Source organism: Chenopodium quinoa, unplaced genomic scaffold, assembly GCF_001683475.1.
Source record: "Chenopodium quinoa cultivar QQ74 unplaced genomic scaffold, ASM168347v1, whole genome shotgun sequence".
Classification (NCBI taxonomy): Eukaryota; Viridiplantae; Streptophyta; class Magnoliopsida; order Caryophyllales; family Amaranthaceae; genus Chenopodium; species Chenopodium quinoa.
The window spans coordinates 4,918,068-4,939,463 of record NW_018745170.1 but is presented as its reverse complement, the minus strand read 5'-3'; the positions used below and the strand labels follow the sequence as shown (position 1 = coordinate 4,939,463).

Sequence of the window (21,396 nt, the reverse complement as noted above, 5' to 3'; positions counted from 1 at the left end):
AGAACTATATACTGAGATAATTTAAAACATTTTTCAACTTATTAATAGTGTCAAGATTACAAATGAGAGGAATCAATTAAGTAACATCTACTTTGGGATATAGAACCTTAGCTTTGGCAAAAAGTCAAAAAGGAAAGAGGCGAGATTTGGGCCTATCGTTGATTGTCTTTCGGTAATGGGCTCTTTTTTTTTTGCGTTGTATGCGGAATTACAATTTGATATCAATTGCATGATAATGGACCTTACTATTTCCAACTTGTAGGGTGCTACACTATATATCAAGTGCATCATTATTTATAATTAATTGCATGATTGAGGAAACATTCTACTTTGAGGCAAGGCATATTTACTACTTTGAAGGAATGGTGGAAATTAAAATTAATGGAATCGAATATAAATACTACTTTCCCCACATCATCCCATTTGTGCTTATAAAGATAGTGTGTAACCTATTCATGAAATGATTACTTTATCCATAACAGTGTGTACAATAATCATGGATTAATATATTTTACGCATAATATAACTATATATTATTTGTGTCTTTGATCATACTGCGTCATATATTGACATAGTGAGGTAAAATTTAATTAGATTAGTGTATGGTGTTGATTATTTTGTAAATTAAAATGTTTCCTATAAAACAAAAAAAATTAAAAACTATGAGCTACCGTCCTCCACTTCTTTTTTGTTGTCTTATTTAAAATCTTAATAGATTCCAAAGCAAATGCATGGAATCAGTGGTGAATCCAGGAAAAAATTTAATGGTATCAAAATGTATTTGATAAATTTAAATGGAGTTATTTGATAAATTATTTTTATTGGAAATTATTTTTGCTTTTATACATTTTTTATTTCATGTTCAAGTGGGTCAAGAAACTCCACTTGAAGACTGTGCATCGGCCACTGCATGAAATCTAATATTACTCTAATGAGAAATGTAAAAAGAAACACACTAATATGGGATCTTGATTAATTCATCTTGATATAAAGTTTCAAAATATTAACTACTATAATTTTTATAAACCATATATATATTCATAATGAAATACAAAAATTAAAGGTTACATATAAAAAGTAAGCAAGACACATTAAAAATAAAAACACGTAGAATGAATCATTATTAATTAAAAAAAAAAATGGGTAATGATATAAGCATCTAAAACAAAGAATAATACTATTTCATTCTTTGAGACATGCATGTGTTGGAAATATTTTTAATTAAGAAAATGACTATTATTGACTTTATGAATTACTTAATTACTCTATATATTGGACTAGTCTGAATTTATATTCTTCACTTATGTCGCATAAAAAAGATTCCTCCTAAATTTGCAGAGTTGCAAGTGAAAGCTAAGAAGGTAACCAAATGGAGTCAAATGGAGTCACAAAGCAACACATCAATAATGGCAAAGGGGGTTGGTTCAGTTCCTTCCTAATTTTAGGTCTCTTTCTCTCTCTTAGTCCTTTAAGTTCAAATGTTGGAAATTTTTTCATTGTTCTTCGCATGTAATACAGAAATTTCTCAATTATTTCATTCTTTTGCTGAACATTATTTAGACTTGTAAAATTTTATTATAATCAGTCGAGGACAATGTAGCAATAGTTTGATACAAAACACACTTTATATTTCTTAGCATGCACCTAGGAGGGAGCTCCATTCATATTATTTTTTGTTTGTCCTGTATGAACACTTCAATTTGAGGAGAAATTAACTTAACTTTGAAGTATATTTGATATGTTAGACAATAAATATATATACTTTATCTGTTTTCTTTTAATTTAATTGCAACACAACTTTTACGCACACAATTTTAGGACATGATTAGTAAAGGTAAATGAACGATTTTATCAAAATAATTTTAACACTAAGATTAGGAAAGGGTTAGGTACCATATGTAAGAATTATTTTAAATATGCTAAAGTGTGAACTTCCCAAACAACACATGTAAGCGTTTTACATTGATAAAAGAAGAGAGAATTAAACACTTTATAAGGCTAAGAGGATACTCCTCCTATAGCCATATGATTTTGGGATAGAACTACGGACTTCTTTTGTCTTGTGAAGTGGAGTTTCTCTTTTGGTTACGAGTGCGACTCAAATCCGTATTTAACAAAATAATTTATCCTTTTACATTATATAATGACCTCAAAGTGCATGCTTAGGTTGAGTTGCAAATAAATAAAAACGAGGAAGTATAAGATAACACATTTAATATTTATTAACATATATTGTGCTATCTGTTCCTCAAAAAAAAAAAAAAAAAAAAAAAAAAAAAAAAAAAAAAACCATATATTGTGCTATCTTTTATGAATGGAAAACAATCTTGGTAAAAATATTTTGTTCGCAAAGGTCTCTCGAATCAAAGTGTGAAAACTCAGATGTAATATTTTTTTCAACTTTACTACGTAAATATGGTTGTAGGAACAAACATGGGATTAAGCATAGCATCAGGAGCTTGGAGTTGCAACTTAATTGTGTTTCTTATTACTGTTTTCAATGTGAAGAGCATCGCTGCTGCCCAAATCAACAACATCATCAACGGTTTCACCACTCTTTGCCCATTCATTGCAGCCGTTTTTGCTGATTCGGCTTTTGGTGCTTTCTCTGTCTCATTTGTTTCTTCCATTATATCATTATTGGTAAGTAATAGGGAATCGATAATAGTGTAAAGACTTCAATTTTCAATCGAGTAAACATTTAAAATAATAAATTAAATACACTAATACGATGAAATGGTACACAAAGTGAGACAGAAGATATGAATGGAACTGTATAATAGAAATTAAATTACTACGTAGAATGTTCAATAATAACTCGATGTTTGTAATTTAAATTTACAGGGCGTACTTATATTTACCCTCATAGTTACTATCAAGTCAATGAGGCCACCTCCATGCGCACATAACTCAACTTGTTTACCTCCTACAACCTTTCAATATGCATTTCTCTATATATCTCTTATACTAGCATCGCTTGGAGTCGGAGGATCACGTTTCTTACTCGGAACCATGGGGGCAGATCAACTCGATAAGCCTAAACATCAAGCAATGTTTTTCAATTGGTTTGTCTTCACATTATATTTTAGTTGGATCATAGGGTACACCCTTCTAATTTATATCCAAACTAGTGTAAATTGGGCACTTTCCTTCTTCATTGCTCTTGCCGCGAATGTGATTGTTGTTGCCCTCTACTTAATCGGATCACGATTCTATCGTACATATCCACCTCAAGGAAGCCCTTTCACAAGCATAGCAAGGGTTATTGTCGCGGCCATGAGAAATAATACAAGAATAGTTGAAGAAAGTTGTTACCTCTATGAAAACGAGAACTCAAAATTGTCTCATGGACAGCCTAGTAAAAGTCTCAGGTACGTATTTACATCTTATTAAGTTTCTTGATTCAATTTGTAATTTGAAGGGTTACTAACTTATTTACTCCCTCTAATCCTTATTAACGCTCTTCTCAGTTTTAATGTACATGTTTGTCAATACATTACTTTGACTATAAAAAATCTGTTTTACATATCAAAAAAAAAATTATAGTATATATATAACATTTGAATGTTAATAAACTACTTATTAAAATGAATCCGATAAAACCCAACATGGATATGTTATGCTTTATATATATTGAGAGTAATTAAGAGTATTCTGTTTTGGTTGTCCCAATCTATATTGTTATATTAAGGTGGTTTATATTTTCTGTTTTGTTAAAGGTTTTTAAATCGAGCGGCATTAATAAAACAAGGTGACAACCGGGCAAGAGACACCATAACAAAATCATGGAGCCAATGCACAATGGAAGAAGTAGAAGACTTAAAGAAGCTTTTTAAATTAATGCCACTATGGTCAAGTAGCATGCTTCTAAGTGCTGCAATAGGAATTATTTTGAGCATCACGGTACTTATGGCATTAGTCATGGATAGAAGTGTTAATTCTCATTACAAAATTCCACCCGGAACTTTCGTAGTTGTCACCTTTGTATTCACGGCTATCACATCTCCAATTTTCGATCGATACATAACCCCTACGTACAAAAAACTCACTGGTCGTCGTTTGACATTTTTACAATGTATCGGAGTTGGACATGTTTGCAACATTCTTGCTACGATAACCTTTGCTCTAATTGAGAGAAGACGACTTAACTTAATCGAGGTCTACCACTTGAAGGACCAACAAAATGTCGTAGCACCACTATCGGCCTTATGGCTCATAATTCCATTAGTCATAACGGGAATTGGAGAAGGATTTTCCTTTTCTCCGGAGGTGGCGTTGTACTATCAAGAATTTCCGAAGTCACTAAGAAGTACTTCGACATCTATGATATCGTTGCATATAGCTGCTGGCTTTTACATTAGCTCGGCATTCATCAATTTGGTTGGTCGCACAACCTCTTGGTTGCCTAATGATATAAACCATGGAAGGGTTGATAAAGCATGTTGGACACTTGCAATTGTAATAACGGTGAACTTCGCTTACTTCCTTGTTTGTGCTAAATTGTACAAATATAATAATCCTAGTTCAGAATCAGATAATGGAAACACTATGACTATTTAAGCTTAAAGTTTTTTTTTTTTTTTTTAATTAATTTATTGAAATGGCTTGTAAATGTTTGCTGTAATGTCATTTTGAGGTTCGAATAATATTCCACTTTTTGACTAAAGTTTAATTTAGACTTTTCTTATAAACGTATTCTATTTTAAACTATTCACTCAATCCTTCATCACAAATTCTTATATATGACTGGTCACATTGTGTGGCCAAACATCACGAGATTACTTGGTCAGTATTATAGGGATTACTTTGTTAGTATTATAGGGGTTGCTTGGTCAATAGACTCAATCTTGTAGGGGTTACTTTGTTCTTTTATAAGGGCGACCAAATAGTGTGGCCAACCGCATACAAGATACATGGATCCTTCCTTTATCAATGATCATTCTCTAAAATTATACGAGCACATGTGAAGTAAAATAGGTATATTTAATAATATTGTTAAATTTGTTTTAAGATATATTTTAAAATATCTAACATTATTAACATTTAGTTTTGATGAATTAAATAATTTATAGTACAAGTTGTACATTAACGAACTTGATAATCAGATTGTACGAAATAAAAATAAGAGCTATGCTTAATAGCAGTTTAATTGTAATTTAAAATTGTTGTTGAAACAATAATAATTGAATTTAGTAGCACTCTTACATTACACGGGTACTAAAGTAAGTACTACCTCCATTTTTTTTAGTTGACACGTTTTGACTTTAGCATTCTCCACTCACTCCCCTTTGACCGTGTTTTGTGTTTTATACGTAATGAAAAATATAGTCATGTGGAATCTTGTTAGATTCATCACGATATATATTTTCAAAATATCAACTTTATATAAATTTTATTATCGGTAATTTAAGATATTAATGGTTGAAGTTGTGTATTGGCAAACGTGACAAAAGAAACGTGTCAACTAAAAAAACGGAGGAAGTATAAGAATAGGCTAGCCGGGGCTAATTTTGGAAGAATAATACTTATTTGTTTTATTTTAGTTGACACACTTTGACATTCGCCACGAAGCTATCCGTATAAGTTACTTTGACTTTATTTTGTGATTTATTCTTGAAAATATATAGTTGTGTGCGTCTGGTTTAACTTGTCTCAATGTCTATTTTTCGAATATTAAATTTTTTATAATTTTTGTTTGTACACTTGTACATAATTGAATATATAATTATTTGAATTATATATTGGCAAACATGTTTAAGAAAATTGTGTCAGCTATTGTAAAACACAAATTTTCATAATTGGCTGGCCACATAGTGTGACAGAGGTTACTTAGCTAGAATTTACTCGGTCAAAGGTTATTCGATCAGGAATTATTTGATCGATAAGGAATTATCCAATTAATATTTTGATGTATATCAGCTTGTCGCAGGCCACCAAAAAAAAAGCTGAATCAAGTATTAAGATATGGCAGCAATATTTGAGTTTGTGCGGTATCAAACATAAATAAAGAGTATATATAGATTAATCCTATTATTAGTGCTGAACTGCTCATAAGATAGTGGCGTAGTATATATTCATCATTGCGTTTAACGTATGAATATATGTCGTGATTACTTTTCCGACACAAGTGCTTGTAGGACAAGATTCTAGTAGGAATAAATATAGTTATAGTCAGGAATCTCAACATATGTAAACATAATCTATTTTATTTTGCAAGTAGATTTCCTAAAACGATCTATCGGGTCAATTTTGGATTAAGATCATTATCAAAATTCTAATCAATAACTTCTTTATCAAAATGAACCCAAAATTTTCAGATATACACATACAAGTCTTCATATCATAGGACTTGAACTGTTGAACAAGAGTAATTTAATTTTTGTAAAATAGATTAAAATTAAATTTTTTTGTATAATTAGGTCATATCAAATTACTCATTTCATCAAATTGGGAGTCAAAGATTGTCACAAATCCAAAAATAACGTAGTAAACAAGTAATTCATCCTTTGTTAAAGAAACATAAAAATACAGTCAAATTTAGTGTGTTTTGTTAGTTGAGACGAATTGCTACAAGAGGGAGGGTGAATTGTAGTGAGTTTTTAGTGACTACTTTTTGCGGAATAATAAAACAAAATATAATAGGAACTTGCAATGCACACAGGATTTTACGAGAAAACCTTTCAGGGCCCAACTGCAAGTAAAACCTCGACCCTCCATGATTTCAACCAAACCAATTCACTATAATAGGGCAACACACCTAGTTACAACCTATTACTCACAAACCTTTACTCACAAGTTTCAGACTGAACTTGCTACACAGTAGAACCCTATTCTACCCAACTTAAGTCCCTGACTTAAGTCCACTCGTCACTCCCAAGGTACTCACAACTCAACTTCAACCTTGAAGCCTACAAACTGTATGTAATATGCTAAACACTCACCCAATACCTAAAACAATAAAAACGTTTGACTCTTAATATGTGATTGGAAAGCTACACATGAAATCCGAAACTAATATGACAAAGCTATGAACTTGGGAAACTTACTCTTAAGCACTCTTCAAATTTTCACGCATAAGCTCACAAGTTATTTCAACTATGATCTCTTCTTTATATACAAGAAAATCTCGTATATAAAGTAGGGTTTTCAAAAGATAAAATCTCTAAAACTGTCATTTTATAAAACCAATAATGAAATAAATCTTTTAAGAAAATCTTTTAGAAAAATTAACAAAGATATAATTTAGAAAAAGATTATTATTTTGCAAACTGGATTTTATAAGATAAAATCACTCAAGGTTCTTTTCCTAAATTTAAAACTTATCCTTTTTAAGACTTTCCATACTAATAAAGCTTGCCAAACTTTGCCACGTTTCTAATAGTTTTCAAGCATAAACAAACCAAACATATTTACAGCAATTCTAATAAAAATAAACTTAATAAAAAGACTCTAAGTATAGTGTTGAATTGCCTCCTCAAGCTTCGCATTATATGAATACTTGGGCTCTACGTAGACCATGACTGAGTTCCTGCTGTCTTCAACTGTAATCCTCCGTATTTTTAAATATTTTAGTAATGAAATTTTATTTTATTTATAATATTTATTTGTATTTTTCCAGAATTTAATTTTAAAAGTTTCAAATTCTTAATTGGGTCAAAAATTATTTTATGAACCTATGTCCTACAACCTATTATCATAAAAACAAAGCCGAACCCATTTGTTTATTTAATTGGCCCATTATTTTCATGAGACCCAATTCTACCCTACAATTCTCTCTTATAAATACCCCATGAATCCCCAAATTTCCCCCACACAAAAAGGTTAGTCTTTATTTCTTTTCCCTTTATTTTCTTTATTTTATTTTCCCTTCATTTTTCTTTTTTTTTTTTTCCTTTTTTTTTTCTTCTTTCTTCTTCTCCTCTTTTTCCTTCTTCCTTCCTTCTTATTTTTTCCCTAATCCTTCATTGTTTTGATAATTATTTTTATGATATTGTTAATCGATTTTAATGGTTTAATCATGTGATAATTTATCTTAAATATGAGTTTTATGAATCTTATTATACACTTTAAAATTTCAGAAATTTTGTTCATGAAATTAGGGCTTAAAAATGTTAGTTTTCATATTTTGGGGTTTTAAACCGTGTTCTACAAGTTATTTAATTAAAGCATGATTATATTGTAATTCTACTATGATCATGATGATGTTTAATTCAAAAAAAAAAATCAGTTTTCCGTAATCAACTTTTGATCTCCGTTTTTAATTTTTTTTAATCACGTTTAGATTCTAACTCGTCCGACTTTTACAATAAAATAGTGTTTTTCATGTGTAAACAACGTTTTAATCAAAACTCTCTACCTTTGGTATTGAGTACCACCCTCACGTGGCCAAATTCAGCCTCTAAATATGATTTTCGGGCAGTTTTTGATTTTTAACGAAGGTTTAATGTTTAAAATAAATTTCAAATTATTAAAGTTGTAATCTTGGGTTTAAATTGTATTGATTTCATGTGATTCAAGTCCTTAACTTCATTAAACAAAGGTTGTGGTTATTTTATGATTATAAAGTATGGAACTTTAAAGTTTAATTGCAAGAATAGATTTTCAGATTTTAGGTTATTGTTTTTGAAGCCTCTAAATGCGTTGAATTGGTGAAGTTTTGGGTTTAAAGCCTACTAACTTAATATATAATGTAGGTAGTTTCAAAGATTTCTATAATTTCAAGATTTCTTGTGTAAAATAAATTTTCAGATTTTTTTTATAAAGCTCTAAACTAGCTGTAATTTCATGAATAAGTATGTATTTTAAGGTTTTTATGTGGGAAACATAAAAAACTATATATAAGCTTTTAATTCTAGTAAAAAGGAAGGTTTTAAAGTGTTGTTTAATTGAAATTTGAAGGTTTAAAAATAGTTTGGTATTGCTGTAAATTATATTGCTTGGGTATTGATTGAATTGTTATTGTTTGGTTTAGGAGAGGACTTTGTAGAAGGCGATTTCTGGTTCCTAAAGTGGCCAATCAACTCGTTTACTCAAGGTACGTACAAGGATACGAAAACCTTGACTTTAGGAACATGTTTAAGGACTTGGAAGATTTAGAATCATGTTAGGAAACTTGTGGATTGGTTGGAATTGTATGGTAGTAAGTTTGATTGGTGATTAATGTGATGATTAGTTTTGTTTCATGTATGAGAAATGCGTATTAATTTATCTTGTAAGTATTATTTATGCATTAATTTGCAAGATGAGCTTAGAGGCAAAGGTACGTGAATATGTGGAATGAATTATTTTATTACTCGTTCATAATTATTGAAATGGAATGAGTAAAGGGAGAATTAAAGTCTTATAAGACGAGTTTGGGGATTGAGGTACCTTATGCACTTCAGGTGTTTATACACCGAGGTAGTTGAAGAATTCAATACTAAATATTTTTTGTCACTAATAGATCAAGAATTGAATTGGAAATTTGAATCGTTTGAATGATTGATGTATGGTTGGTGGTATTGTTTTGCATTTGAGTCATCACCAAGTTTAAACTTGTAAATCACGTAAAATGTAAGATGGATGAGAAATAAAACTCTGGATTTATGCACATCTATAGTATTGAAAAAGAGGGGTTGGGGTTCACGGGGTATTAGCTGTGTACTTTTTAGAAGTTGTCTGATCTACGAGTCTCTTGTTTTCAAATACTTTTTAAAACTACAAGGAGTTAGATGAGATCTCATACTAGCTATGGCCACGGAGTTGTGCCCGTCTGCCATTGGATGTTTATTTATGTTCCCGAAAGGAGGCATGGGGTTTTTCTTTTATTGATGTTTCGAAATGGAGCATGGGGAGACAACCTTTTCTATTGCTTAATCCAATCAATGAATGAAATGAAATGAATTATTGTTAGTATTAGTGAAGTCTTAGTAATGTTAACAGTTGAGGCATGTGTTTGAGTCAATAATTAAATTGTGTGTGCTGATTGATTTTTAGTAACATGCTAGGGATTCTTTGTTATATTTCGTAGCTTGTATGTACTCAACGTTGTTGATTGCGTGCTTTTGTGTGTCTCTTTCCTGGTCATGGCCTTTGCTTTTTCAATGACCCTATAATGATCCAATTTTTACACTTGTAATATTGGGGAGCAGATTAATCACAGGGTTTTACATAATCAGAACTTGCATCAAGGTGGTGGGATTTTGAGTGGAGTGTTGGATATTTCCACAGCATATTTCATTTCATAAGTTTGGATTTATTTTAACTCTGGTTTGATTTATTTACTACTTTTGTTGGGATTTGAATAAGGGCCTTAATGGTTCTGACTTGTAAGACTAAATTTAGTTTTGAAACTTATTTATAACTGAGTTAGTTTTTCCGCTGCTAAATTCTGAACTAGCCTTAACTTTTGAACACGTGGCGGTAGTACGTCAGTAATTATCTTGCAAATTGTTAAAGGTATTTACAGGTTTTTTAAGAGAGAATTATTGGGGTGTTACATCAACTCTCCAATTCCTTGCTAGAACTTGCAGACCAAGTTCTTATGGAACTTGTTGTCATCAACGCAGTCCAAGCTAGTCTTGTTAGCTTTTTGTCCAACTCCTGTTAGGAAGCTTCTCTATGTGTTCCTGTTAGGGATTACTTCTAGTTCCAATGAGGAACTCTTCTTCTATTCTCTTTATCTTTCCTTTAATTCTACTTGGATTTTCATAGATAGGTTACTCTTCCACTTCCAAAGTCAACTTCACCTGTTCTAATTCAACACTTAGAGAAATCGCATTAGTTGAAGTTTGCTTATTCTCATCATCATCAAAACCTTTTAAGGTTCAACAATTTTCCCCTTTTTGATGATGACAAAATTAGCAAACTTCGAGCAAGAAATTAACTAGAATAAAAGGTTCATATTTTGATTTTTTAACAAGAAATTAAAACACGTAGAAAACTAAAACTTAAAAAAAAAACTAAAAAAAAAACAAAACAAAAACAAAAATAAGCAACTTCAGAAAGTAAAGTAAAAGTAAACTAAGCTATTAAAAGTAAACTAAGCTATTATATTAATATATTAAAGAAATCTTTGATACTTTATCAACTGGAACCCATAACAACTACACCTCCAAGTTTGTTTCTTCTTTTCCCCCTTTGGCATTATCAAAAAGTCCTGCAATGTAAGTTATTAGACATCCAAACACAGTCCCACAAACAATTCATCGAGTGTGGGAAATTGAAGGCAGCGCTGGCTAGCTCCCTTTAGCCAAAATTTTCACACAATCTTGCACATACTTTCATAATATACTATGCACACATATATAAGCAGAAGTTCCAAATTGTCATAAAACCAAATGATCACCCTGTTTTAGCAATTACAGACCAAAGTTTCAAAAACCAAAACATAATTAAAATCGTTCAAGACATAAACAGAAAAGAAGTAAGTGGCTAAGTGTAGGCTAGGGTAGGCTGCAGGAGATACGCTGGCTTAGGATTTAAGGATGGAAAGAATCTTCTTGTTATCCTCCTTGTATGCTTCGATGCTAGCATCCAACTTAGATTCCAGACTATTGATAGTCTTTTAGAACTCAACTTGTTGTCCCTTAAGACCCTTATCAAGACCCTGAACACTCTTTTCTAGCTTCTGAACTTTCCCTGTCATCTCTTTAAGCTGCTTTTCTGCAATTTCAGCTCTGTTAGTAAGTTCAGCAATCTGCCCTGCCATCACACTTTCTTCCTCATCAATTTCCAGAGGCTTCTCCATGCTGGTTTGAGGAAAGGAGCTAGTTGATAGTCTCTTACTCTTTCTTACTAACTTACCAGATTTAGCTCATTCTCTCTTCTTCCCACTAGCTTCACCTTTCTTCTCTTCTACCTTCTCAATCTTCCCATTCACTACAGCTAGACTCAACCCCAGCAAGGTCTCCTCATTGATGACATTCTCTGCTTTCTCCTTCAATCCCCCATAAACTCCCTTGAGTTTCACTCCAAGACTCTCAAATACTGTAGATAGCAAAGCCCCATAGCCCACTTTGTTCTTGTTAGAAACACAGTGCGCTAGATGTTGATACATGAAAGAAGGAAAATTAATTTTGATCTTTTTCACCAAGCAAAAGATCACATCCATATCCAACAAGCTTGCTTCATTTTTCTTTTGAGTTTTAGGGAGAATTGTTTTCTTCACAAAATTAAACAACAATTTGTTCATAGGACTTAAATTGTTATGATTCATGATGTTCACTCCCCTTTTCCTCCCAAGAACTCAACTATGTCACCACCTAGATAATTCCCCATTTTCACACCAGACTTTCCCTTAATGTATGCCTCATAACCTTCTGTAGGAACTTTCAGAATAGTTCAAGGTTTCATCAAACTCAATTACAACTTTATTGATTTTATTCGAAATTATTTCTTCTTTCACTTTAAAATTTTCACAGAATTCATTCATAGCCAACGGATACATGCAATTGTTTGAAGACTTAGATAACATGTGTTCCCAACCTTGAAAACGCAATAAATCAAGAAATTCCAAAAACCTAGATTTTCTACACCAAGTTAAATAGATTCTATGACCAACAACATACCTTCCAGCATTTCTTTCCAAGACATCCTGATCATCATCCTCCTCCATAGGATCGTTCTCTTTCTCCGATTCCAGTTCCCCTTCAGCAAAATCCTCTACCTCCTTGACATGCTCCTCCAGGGATTTTTCCTTCGCTTTCTTTTCTTTCCATTCCTTTAATCTTTTGATCACATCAGAAGGAGATGATGTTTTGACTTCAGGTGCCTTCTCCTTGGCTTCAATTGGATTTTTGTTTGTGGTTGAGGCAGTGGGGGTGTTTGCTTTAGGAACTTCTTCGGGTTTTTCTTTGGATTCATACACCACCATGGCAAGAGGTGATGTTTTCTTTGGTTTGGAATGTTGAGGTGTAGGAATTTTCTCAGTTGAGTTTTTGGAAGTTTCATTCACCATGTTTGAAGGTTTAAGGGTTTGGGAGAGTTTGATGGTTTTTACTGAAATGGTTTTTGTGATTTGACAGTGGAGTGGTGAGAAGGTGGGTAAAGATGCTTTTATAATTAATGAAGCGGCGCAAGGGATAGGAATGAAACTACTGTTTAGTCATTTATTGAACAATTTCAATTTATTTTCCAAAACATTTAATTAGGATGATTTTGTAAAATAAAATCTTTTCTTTCCAAAAGATAAATTTTCCAAAAATCAGATTTATTTGGAACACGCTATATACACATATACACTGTACAATACTAATTATACGCGCAATCAAGTGTTAATGAACTAACCTCTAGGAATTCACCAACGGTGACACTTCAGCTATATTTAGCACACCAAGATTGTGCTAGATGTCCTTTTTCCTCGTTTTGCATTATTTCCAATTTTGCCATATCTTGGAACTTTAGAAACAATCAAGTCAGCTTGAATATCCCAAGTTCCAATCTCAATTTTTCAAATCTTTCTCTATTCAAGGGCTTGGTTAGAATATCTGTAATTTGACTTTTAGTTTGACAAAACTCTAACTTAATATTGCGTTGTTCCACATTATCCTTCAAGAATTGATGTCTAATGTGGATGTATTTGACCTTTGAGTGTTATCACAACAAATAAGAACACATTCAAATATAATACCAAAATCTCTAACCTATTTCTTTATCAATAAAATTTGAGAACAACATGCTGCTGCAGCTACATATTCAGCTTTAGCTGTATATAATGCAACTATGTTTTGTTTCTTGGAACCCCCAAGATACTAAACACGGTCCTAAAAATTGTACCATACGTAAAGTGCTTTTTCTATTAACCAAGTCACCTGCATAGTCAGCGTCAGTATAACCAATTAAATCAAATGAATGAGTCAATTCTAGGATAGAAAAGACCCAAGTCATCAGTTCTATCGGTTTTGGAACTCTCAAGCTTTTCTCAATAAGTACTTCATTAATGTATTTCTGTTGGTGAATCATGATTCCTTCCTGAGTTTGTTTAATTTGCAATCCAAGGAAGAAATTCAACTCACCCATCATTTCAAATTCACCAATCATGAGATCAGCAAAATACTTGCACAAAGTTTCGTTAGTTGCACCAAATAATATATCATCAACATAAATCTGTACAACTAAAATGTCTGTTTCTTTTGATATTAAAAACAAAGTTTTATCTGTTATAAAATAAGGAGAAAAATATGAGAGATAGAGAGAGAATAAATCAGCTTATTATTCTATAGAGTACGGATATATATATATACAATATAACTAGGGTTTGCTTAGATAACAATAAACCCTAGATCTAGAATATTCTGGAATGATATAAGGAGGATAATGGATATCCACAAATATTTCATAATACTCCCCCTTGGATGTCCATTATTGAAGAGTGTGCCTCGTTAAAACCTTATTAGGAAAAACCCCGTGGGATAAAAAAAAACCTAAATGAAGGAAAAAGAGTACAACATTCTTCGTAATACGCTCGAGATGCCGCCTCATTAAAAACCTTACCAGGAAAACCCAATGTGGGACAAAATCATGGTCAAGGGAAAAAGAGTGCAACGCGTATTTTCTCCCCCTGATGAATACATAACTTGAGATCTTCTAGTGCAGCAACAATAAATCCAATATGATTGGATATCTTCTAATATGTAGTCAAATATCATTCTTGGTCTTTGATCCTCCTAAACTGAAAGTGCATCTCCAAGTCTTCAAGTGAACATGTGCAGTGTCTTCATTTCACCATACATGTATTTATCTCTAAATCATTCCAAACTCTGTTTGAATAAAATTACTTTAAAAGTTAAACTTATGCGGTTAGGCCTTCTTCTGGAGGTCGTGAATAATAGAAATTGATGATCATTATTTGATCAAACATTCATTAATAATAATTTGATAACAAAACTTGATATTATTAATGTCGTTCTTCAATTTCATATGAATTGTAATATAACACATGTATTTAGATACGCTAATCATGGTTCTTCTTGACCATAAGCAAAATATCTCACGCATAAGTATTCCATTGATATCCCTAAATGTTTCATAATTGACACGATAGCTCTCTTGCAAATACAAAAGCAAATCTCACTAACTTACATATTCTCAAACTTCAGGTTGAGAAATCAATGATGTAATCACATAGACTTTTCAAGAGTTTGATAATGATTGCAATTTTCAAGATATAAAATTTGTAGGACTATAAATACGTTGCATATAAGTTCTTCGGGAACTTCTCTTACATGATTCATTAATAATATTAGATCAACGTCATGATTTCATCATAATTATAAGCCCGTTGGAATATAAATATGTCTTTTTAAGTTTTCATCAAAGTTGTAAATATGCTTTACTATACTTTGAATGAACATGCACATACACCACAAATATTGTATAGAAACTAATGCATGCAATATGAGATATATAAAACATGATAACATATTAAGAAAAATATACAATAAGTAATGCATCTAACAACTACTGACATATGCAATGAACAATCCGTTAACCTATGACTTATACATGCATATAAACATACATAGGACTCAAAATAATGCAAGACACTATACAGTGTGGATTTAAAATCCATATTTCATTGAACTTCTGGTCCATAATAAACTTTTGATCATTATATGTCAACATCAAAATGGACATATATTCCAGATCCCTTATTCACTAGTCCATTCTATCATGCATATGCATTATTTGTCGGTTCCATCATATACCGGTATCATCATATAATTCCTCAGGGTAAAGTTGTAATTTGCATGCTATTTCGACAATGATATCTGGATACATTTTTCATTGGTACCATCATTAATTTTTTTTTCTCTTACATCATAGGCCATCTATTGTAATAATTCAGATATCTATACCATCTTTTGGTATTTATACACTATGGTATTTATATACTATTACTATTAAAAGTGTTAACTGCACTATCTTGCCACATATCACATCTTTATTTTGGAACCGATCATACAACCCACACTTCAGGTGTAGTAATTCAAGTATAATTGGCAAGATTTTATCTCAATGTATACACATAATATGACCAAAAAGTATCTTCAACGCTATGCAACATGAATCATAACTAAATACAAATGAAATCATAAATGTGCAACATATCTTGATAATATATAGACAAAAGTTGGCATATAACTTTTCAAACTACCTTTTATAGGGATCATCAATTATATTTTCCGATTTTTCCAACTTTTGCTATTTCTTCTCCCCCTAAGTTGGTAAAATATCTTATTTATACGTGCGTCTAATTCTATACCAACTTAGTATACAAATTTGCAATAAATTCTTTTCATTGGGAGGATCACAATCAAAATAATTATCTTTGAAGATTTGTATTAAACAAGTTTTATCTCTTCTAGAGAACAATTTCAATGAAGAATCATTTCTTCATTAACTTTACATTGCATGTGTATTTATTGTAACACATTCCATAATATGTTCTCTTCTGGAGATCAATGTCAATGGGGAGATATGTGTCGTGCAGTTGTACGTTTTTCTTTCTTTTCCAATTTCTTATGTGCTGACATATAATAGCCCCAATTCAAAAGAATTATTATACAAGCATAAATCACTTGCTTGGAATTCTACTAGGTAGTCATCTTCGAGATCTTTAAAGATTTAAATAGATTATTTGGTGAGATTCTGGTCACCTAATAGTTGACAATAACATATTTGTTATTCTGGTGAACTTCTGGTCACCCATTACTCTTGACATTTTCATCAATACAAATTATTATAAATCACTATTCAATAATAGCTCAATATCAATGTTATGTCTTTCCATTTAACTCATTTCATATATGCAACATTGAGAGAGCGTCAGCACATTATCAAATGAAACTTCAAGTTTCTATAACGGGTAATTATTAAACCTGGATGGCCTAATTTAATTATCACATCCAGTCACTTCTCTAAATTTGAACTCTGGTCAGTATTCCAACACTAGTGACACCACTTTGTTTAAATTACATTATGCATGACCATGAATATGATGTGATATTAGAACACCAAAATGTGTTTCTTTATATAATTGGCAAGACAATCAACTAATACTTGATCAAAAATTTTATACTCTGATGGAGCTTTGACTATAATCTTGATACATGCTAAGCTTGTTAGATAATTCTATACTCTTCTACAGTACTCTATATAATCATGATACATATCCGTTTTACTAAATATAATCTCTATAAAGATCTATCAAAATGTATTACTTCCTCAAATTTGTTATTGTCAATAATTGCTTTTTTTTCTGTTTGAAGATTCTTATTTTTGAAATCTATTGGGCTCGGTGTAGGGTTTCGTAGTGACCCGACACTACGCGGAAGAAAACCCACCAAGACCCGCCCCTTAATTAAAGCAATTAAACAAGCATAATAAACATAATCAAACAAGATTAAAGACAAGAATTATACCTTTGACGCGTGCTTCGCTCCCAAAGAGCTCTTACTTCAAAATCCCGAAAAGACGAGATCTCCGACGGATCGTACCCTCGACCCGACCCAAGCGTCCTAAGTCTTGAAGGTTAGTCAAAACCCGGACAAAATAACTATGAGTTTTACGAATCAAAGGTTTACTCTTTTCTTAGAGTTGCCTTTTTAATTCCACTAAAGGGTTGTGTCAAATCCCAATAACAAGCTTGGTAATTATAGGGAAATGATCCCTTGATTTTTCATCCTCCACCAATGTGGGAGAATGAATATTTTGCTAATTAATTTATTTCTAAAATAAATTAATAAACAAAACTAATCACAATGCAACAAGTGTCCAATAGAGAGAGAAGGTTAGGTGAGGACCATGAATGGGTGGAGGGGACCATTGCCTTGCTCCTCAAGGCCTTGCCCAAGCTTGGTCCCCACCCCTCACCTAAACCGCCACCTCATGGAAAGCTGGGCTGGCAGCCTACCTTGGCTGCCAGCTGGCGCCTAGCACCAAGGCTGGGCTGCCAGCCAGCTTGGTGTGCTAGCAAGCAGTGCTAGCATGCACTGGCCTAGCACGCATCAGCCCTAGCACGCTGCGAGCTGCTGGGCGTTGATGCTGCTAGCCTAGCGCTGCTGCTGCCTAGCACTCTCTCGCATCGCATCGCTAGCACAGCCAGCATGCGTGCTGCTAGCGAGCCACGCATGCTGGCCGCACTGTCCCTCGCACCATGCGCACACACACACGCCTCCAAGCCCACACGCATTAATGCCCCTGTGGTGCGAAGCTGCTTGTGCGAGGCCTAGCATCATGCTGGCGCCATGCTCTTGCATGTGGTGCGATGCTTGGTGCTGCCATGCGAAGGCTAGCACACGAGCATCCACGCACATGGTGCGCCATTGCCAGGCAGCCAACCATGCTAGCACTTGGTGCTTGCGATGGTGCTGCCAAGCTAGGCACGCACGCACGCAACACCTAGTGCTTGCCATGGTGCGCCTGGTGCCTGCGATGGTGCTGCCATGCCAGGCACGCACGCACGCAGCACCAGGCCCTGCGATGGTGCACCTGGTGCGCCCATTGCTGGAGACAGGTGCAATATGCACCCAGGCACCCACGCTAGCACGCTGCTAGCTGCGATGGGCTGCCTGGTGCCTGTGTGGCTTGCGATAGCTGCCATGCGCACCCAGGCACCCATGCTAGCATACTGCTAGCTTGCGATGGGTTGCCAGGGCGCGCCTAGGCTGCGATGGTGCCTAGCACACCATGGTGCGCTTAGCACACACATGGGGCCCCTAGGCTTGCTATGAGCTAGCCTAGCCTAGCTACGGCTACGCTCATATTTGTTGCTTGTGATTTTGCGACGCTCGGTCTCGACGCCCTAGGCTCGATTTCCGACGTCTGTATTCATAAAACTCTATCGACTCATTAAATCCTTTCGGATTAATTCGTCGTCTCGGATCGGTGATTCGATTGGGTTCGACCCGAAGGGTTCAGTTAAGATTAAGTTGTAATATCAATTGTACCTCGATATTACTGATCGGAAGAGGCCTCCACCTAGGCATTCCGATCACTTGACCTTACTGAAGAATTAACCTGTAATAATTCTGAACCCTTTATCGGAATAATACACTTGTTGGAAGGACACCATTCCTTTCAATCTCCCACTTGTCCTTCCGGACAAGTGTGCATATTGTGTATAGCTCATTTCCTTTGTCACTTAATGTTTCTTCGTGAACTATAAGGTAAGATTCTTTGTCATCCTTATTACGTTCAGAAGTGTTTCTCGATCTCCGAGTTTGACTGTCAATAAGAAAATGATTTCTAAAATCCATCTGAGCATGGCCATGCATTTTTACAGTCTCACTCTTCGAGCGACCTTTTAAACAACAAAACATTTTCCCTATTGTTAGTAGGGGGACAATCCCAGTCTTGTATTGTAAGTTCTTCTTACTAAGAGGATATAGACTCCCGAGTGTTCCCGTTATGATCCCCAGTTACGGCAGACGTTTGGAAACATCAAAGAGCCTAGTACTCAAACAAGAAAACTTCACAGTACTCATAGTCGGAGGAAATAAGTTCCGATAGTCATAATGAGAAATGTACTTATGACAAAATTTTAAATTTTCTTAAAGTACTCTCATAGGTCTAATCTAGTACAGTTCTAAATTGTACCTGTGAAAATGATTTATGACTGTCACGTCCTCGCAACACAAGAAACGGTGTTGTAAATCATACTACACACTAATATATGGCGGTCATCAATCGTCCATCTGTTAGATGACCTCGATTAGGGATACTTTTCGATTTAATATTCAATGTTCACTTAACAGGTGTTTCTTTATCCAAGACATGGTCTTGATACCCTGTTTTAAATATTTCCGTAAATCGAATGGACTCATTATTTAATTCTAAACCACAATTAAATAGTAATAGAGTGAATGATAATTTTGCACAAAAATTAATTACTCCATTAATGAATGGTTTTAGTACAGTGTCTTACATTAAATCAACCCGTTTAATTAAAACACATGTACAGGGAATTTCAAAGCCAGTCTCCTATGTGCTTGATTCCCATTGCCTCAACGTGCTTGTTGTGTTTCACTTGAGGCAAAGGTTTAGTCAAAGGATCGGCTACATTATCATCCGTGCCGATCTTACAAATTCTTATTTCACCTTCGGATTTCCATTCCCTTATCATGTGAAATCGCCTTTGCACGTGTTTGACCTTCTGGTGTTCTCTCGGCTCCCTGGTCTGAGCGATGGCTCCATTATTATCACAATGGAGATCTATCGGCCCCTTGATTGAGGGTACAACACCAAGTTCACTGATGAACTTGCGAATCCAAACAGCTTCCTTGGCAGCTTCCGAAGCGGCCAAGTACTCGGCTTTAGTTGTAGAGTCTGCAGTGGTGCTCTGCTTGGCACTCTTCCAGCTAAACGCTCCTCCATTCATACAGAATATATACCCCGACTGTGACTTGAAGTCGTCTCTGTCAGTCTGGAAGCTAGCGTCGGTGTAACCTTCAACAACCAGTTCTTTGTGGCCTCCATACACCAGGAATTTATCCTTGTTCCTCTTCAGGTACTTAAGGATGTTCTTGGCCGCAGTCCAATGCGCCTCTCCTGGGTTCGATTGGTATCGACTCGTTGCACTTAGGGCATACAATACATCTGGCCTTGTACATATCATGGCATACATGATCGATCCGATTAGCGAAGCATATGGGATCTGATTCATTCTTTCTTGCTCAACAGGTGTCTGTGGACATTGTTTCTTGCTGAGAGTTATGCCATGGGACATGGGTAAATTCCCTCTTTTGGCATTTTCCATGTTGAATCGAGCCAGTACCTTATCAATGTAAGTACTCTGGCTTAATCCAATCATCCTCTTAGATCTATCCCTGTAGATCTTGATGCCCAATATGTACTGTGCCTCTCCTAAGTCCTTCATTGAAAAGCACTTTCCTAGCCAGCCCTTTACGGACTCCAATAATTTTGTGCTATTTCCAATGAGCAGTATGTCATCGACATACAGGACTAGGAATGCAATATCACTCCCACTGAACTTCTTGTATACACAAGACTCATCTGGATTCTTGATAAAACCAAACTTGTTGATGGCTTCATCAAATCGCAGATTCCAACTTCTGCTGGCTTGCTTTAGTCCATAAATGGATTTCTTCAGCTTGCAAACCTTTCCAGCGTTGCCTGGATCTACAAAACCTTTTGGCTGTGTCATATACACAGTTTCTTCCAAAATCCCATTAAGGAAGGCGGTTTTGACATCCATTTGCCATATTTCGTAATCGTAATATGCAACAATCGCTAGGATGATCCGGACGGACTTTAGCATTGCAACTTGTGAAAAAGTTTCATCATAGTCAATCCCGTGGACTTGTCTATAACCTTTTGCCTCCAGTCTAGCTTTGTATATCGATACATTTCCATCTTTGTCTGTCTTCACTTTGAAGATCCATTTGCAACCAATGG

General features: G+C 34.2%; 1 protein-coding gene across 1 annotated transcript; it reads left to right on the top strand.

The window, feature by feature from the left end:
* The first annotated feature begins 1,293 nt into the window (after window positions 1-1,293).
* Window positions 1,294-4,672, top strand: LOC110710349 (protein NRT1/ PTR FAMILY 2.7-like). Its single transcript, XM_021888635.1, has 4 exons — window positions 1,294-1,445; window positions 2,426-2,643; window positions 2,845-3,371; window positions 3,720-4,672. The coding sequence occupies exons 1-4, from the start codon at window positions 1,370-1,372 to the stop codon at window positions 4,558-4,560; spliced, it is 1,662 nt and encodes a 553-aa protein (XP_021744327.1). The 5' UTR covers window positions 1,294-1,369; the 3' UTR covers window positions 4,561-4,672.
* The last annotated feature ends 16,724 nt before the right edge of the window (window positions 4,673-21,396 follow it).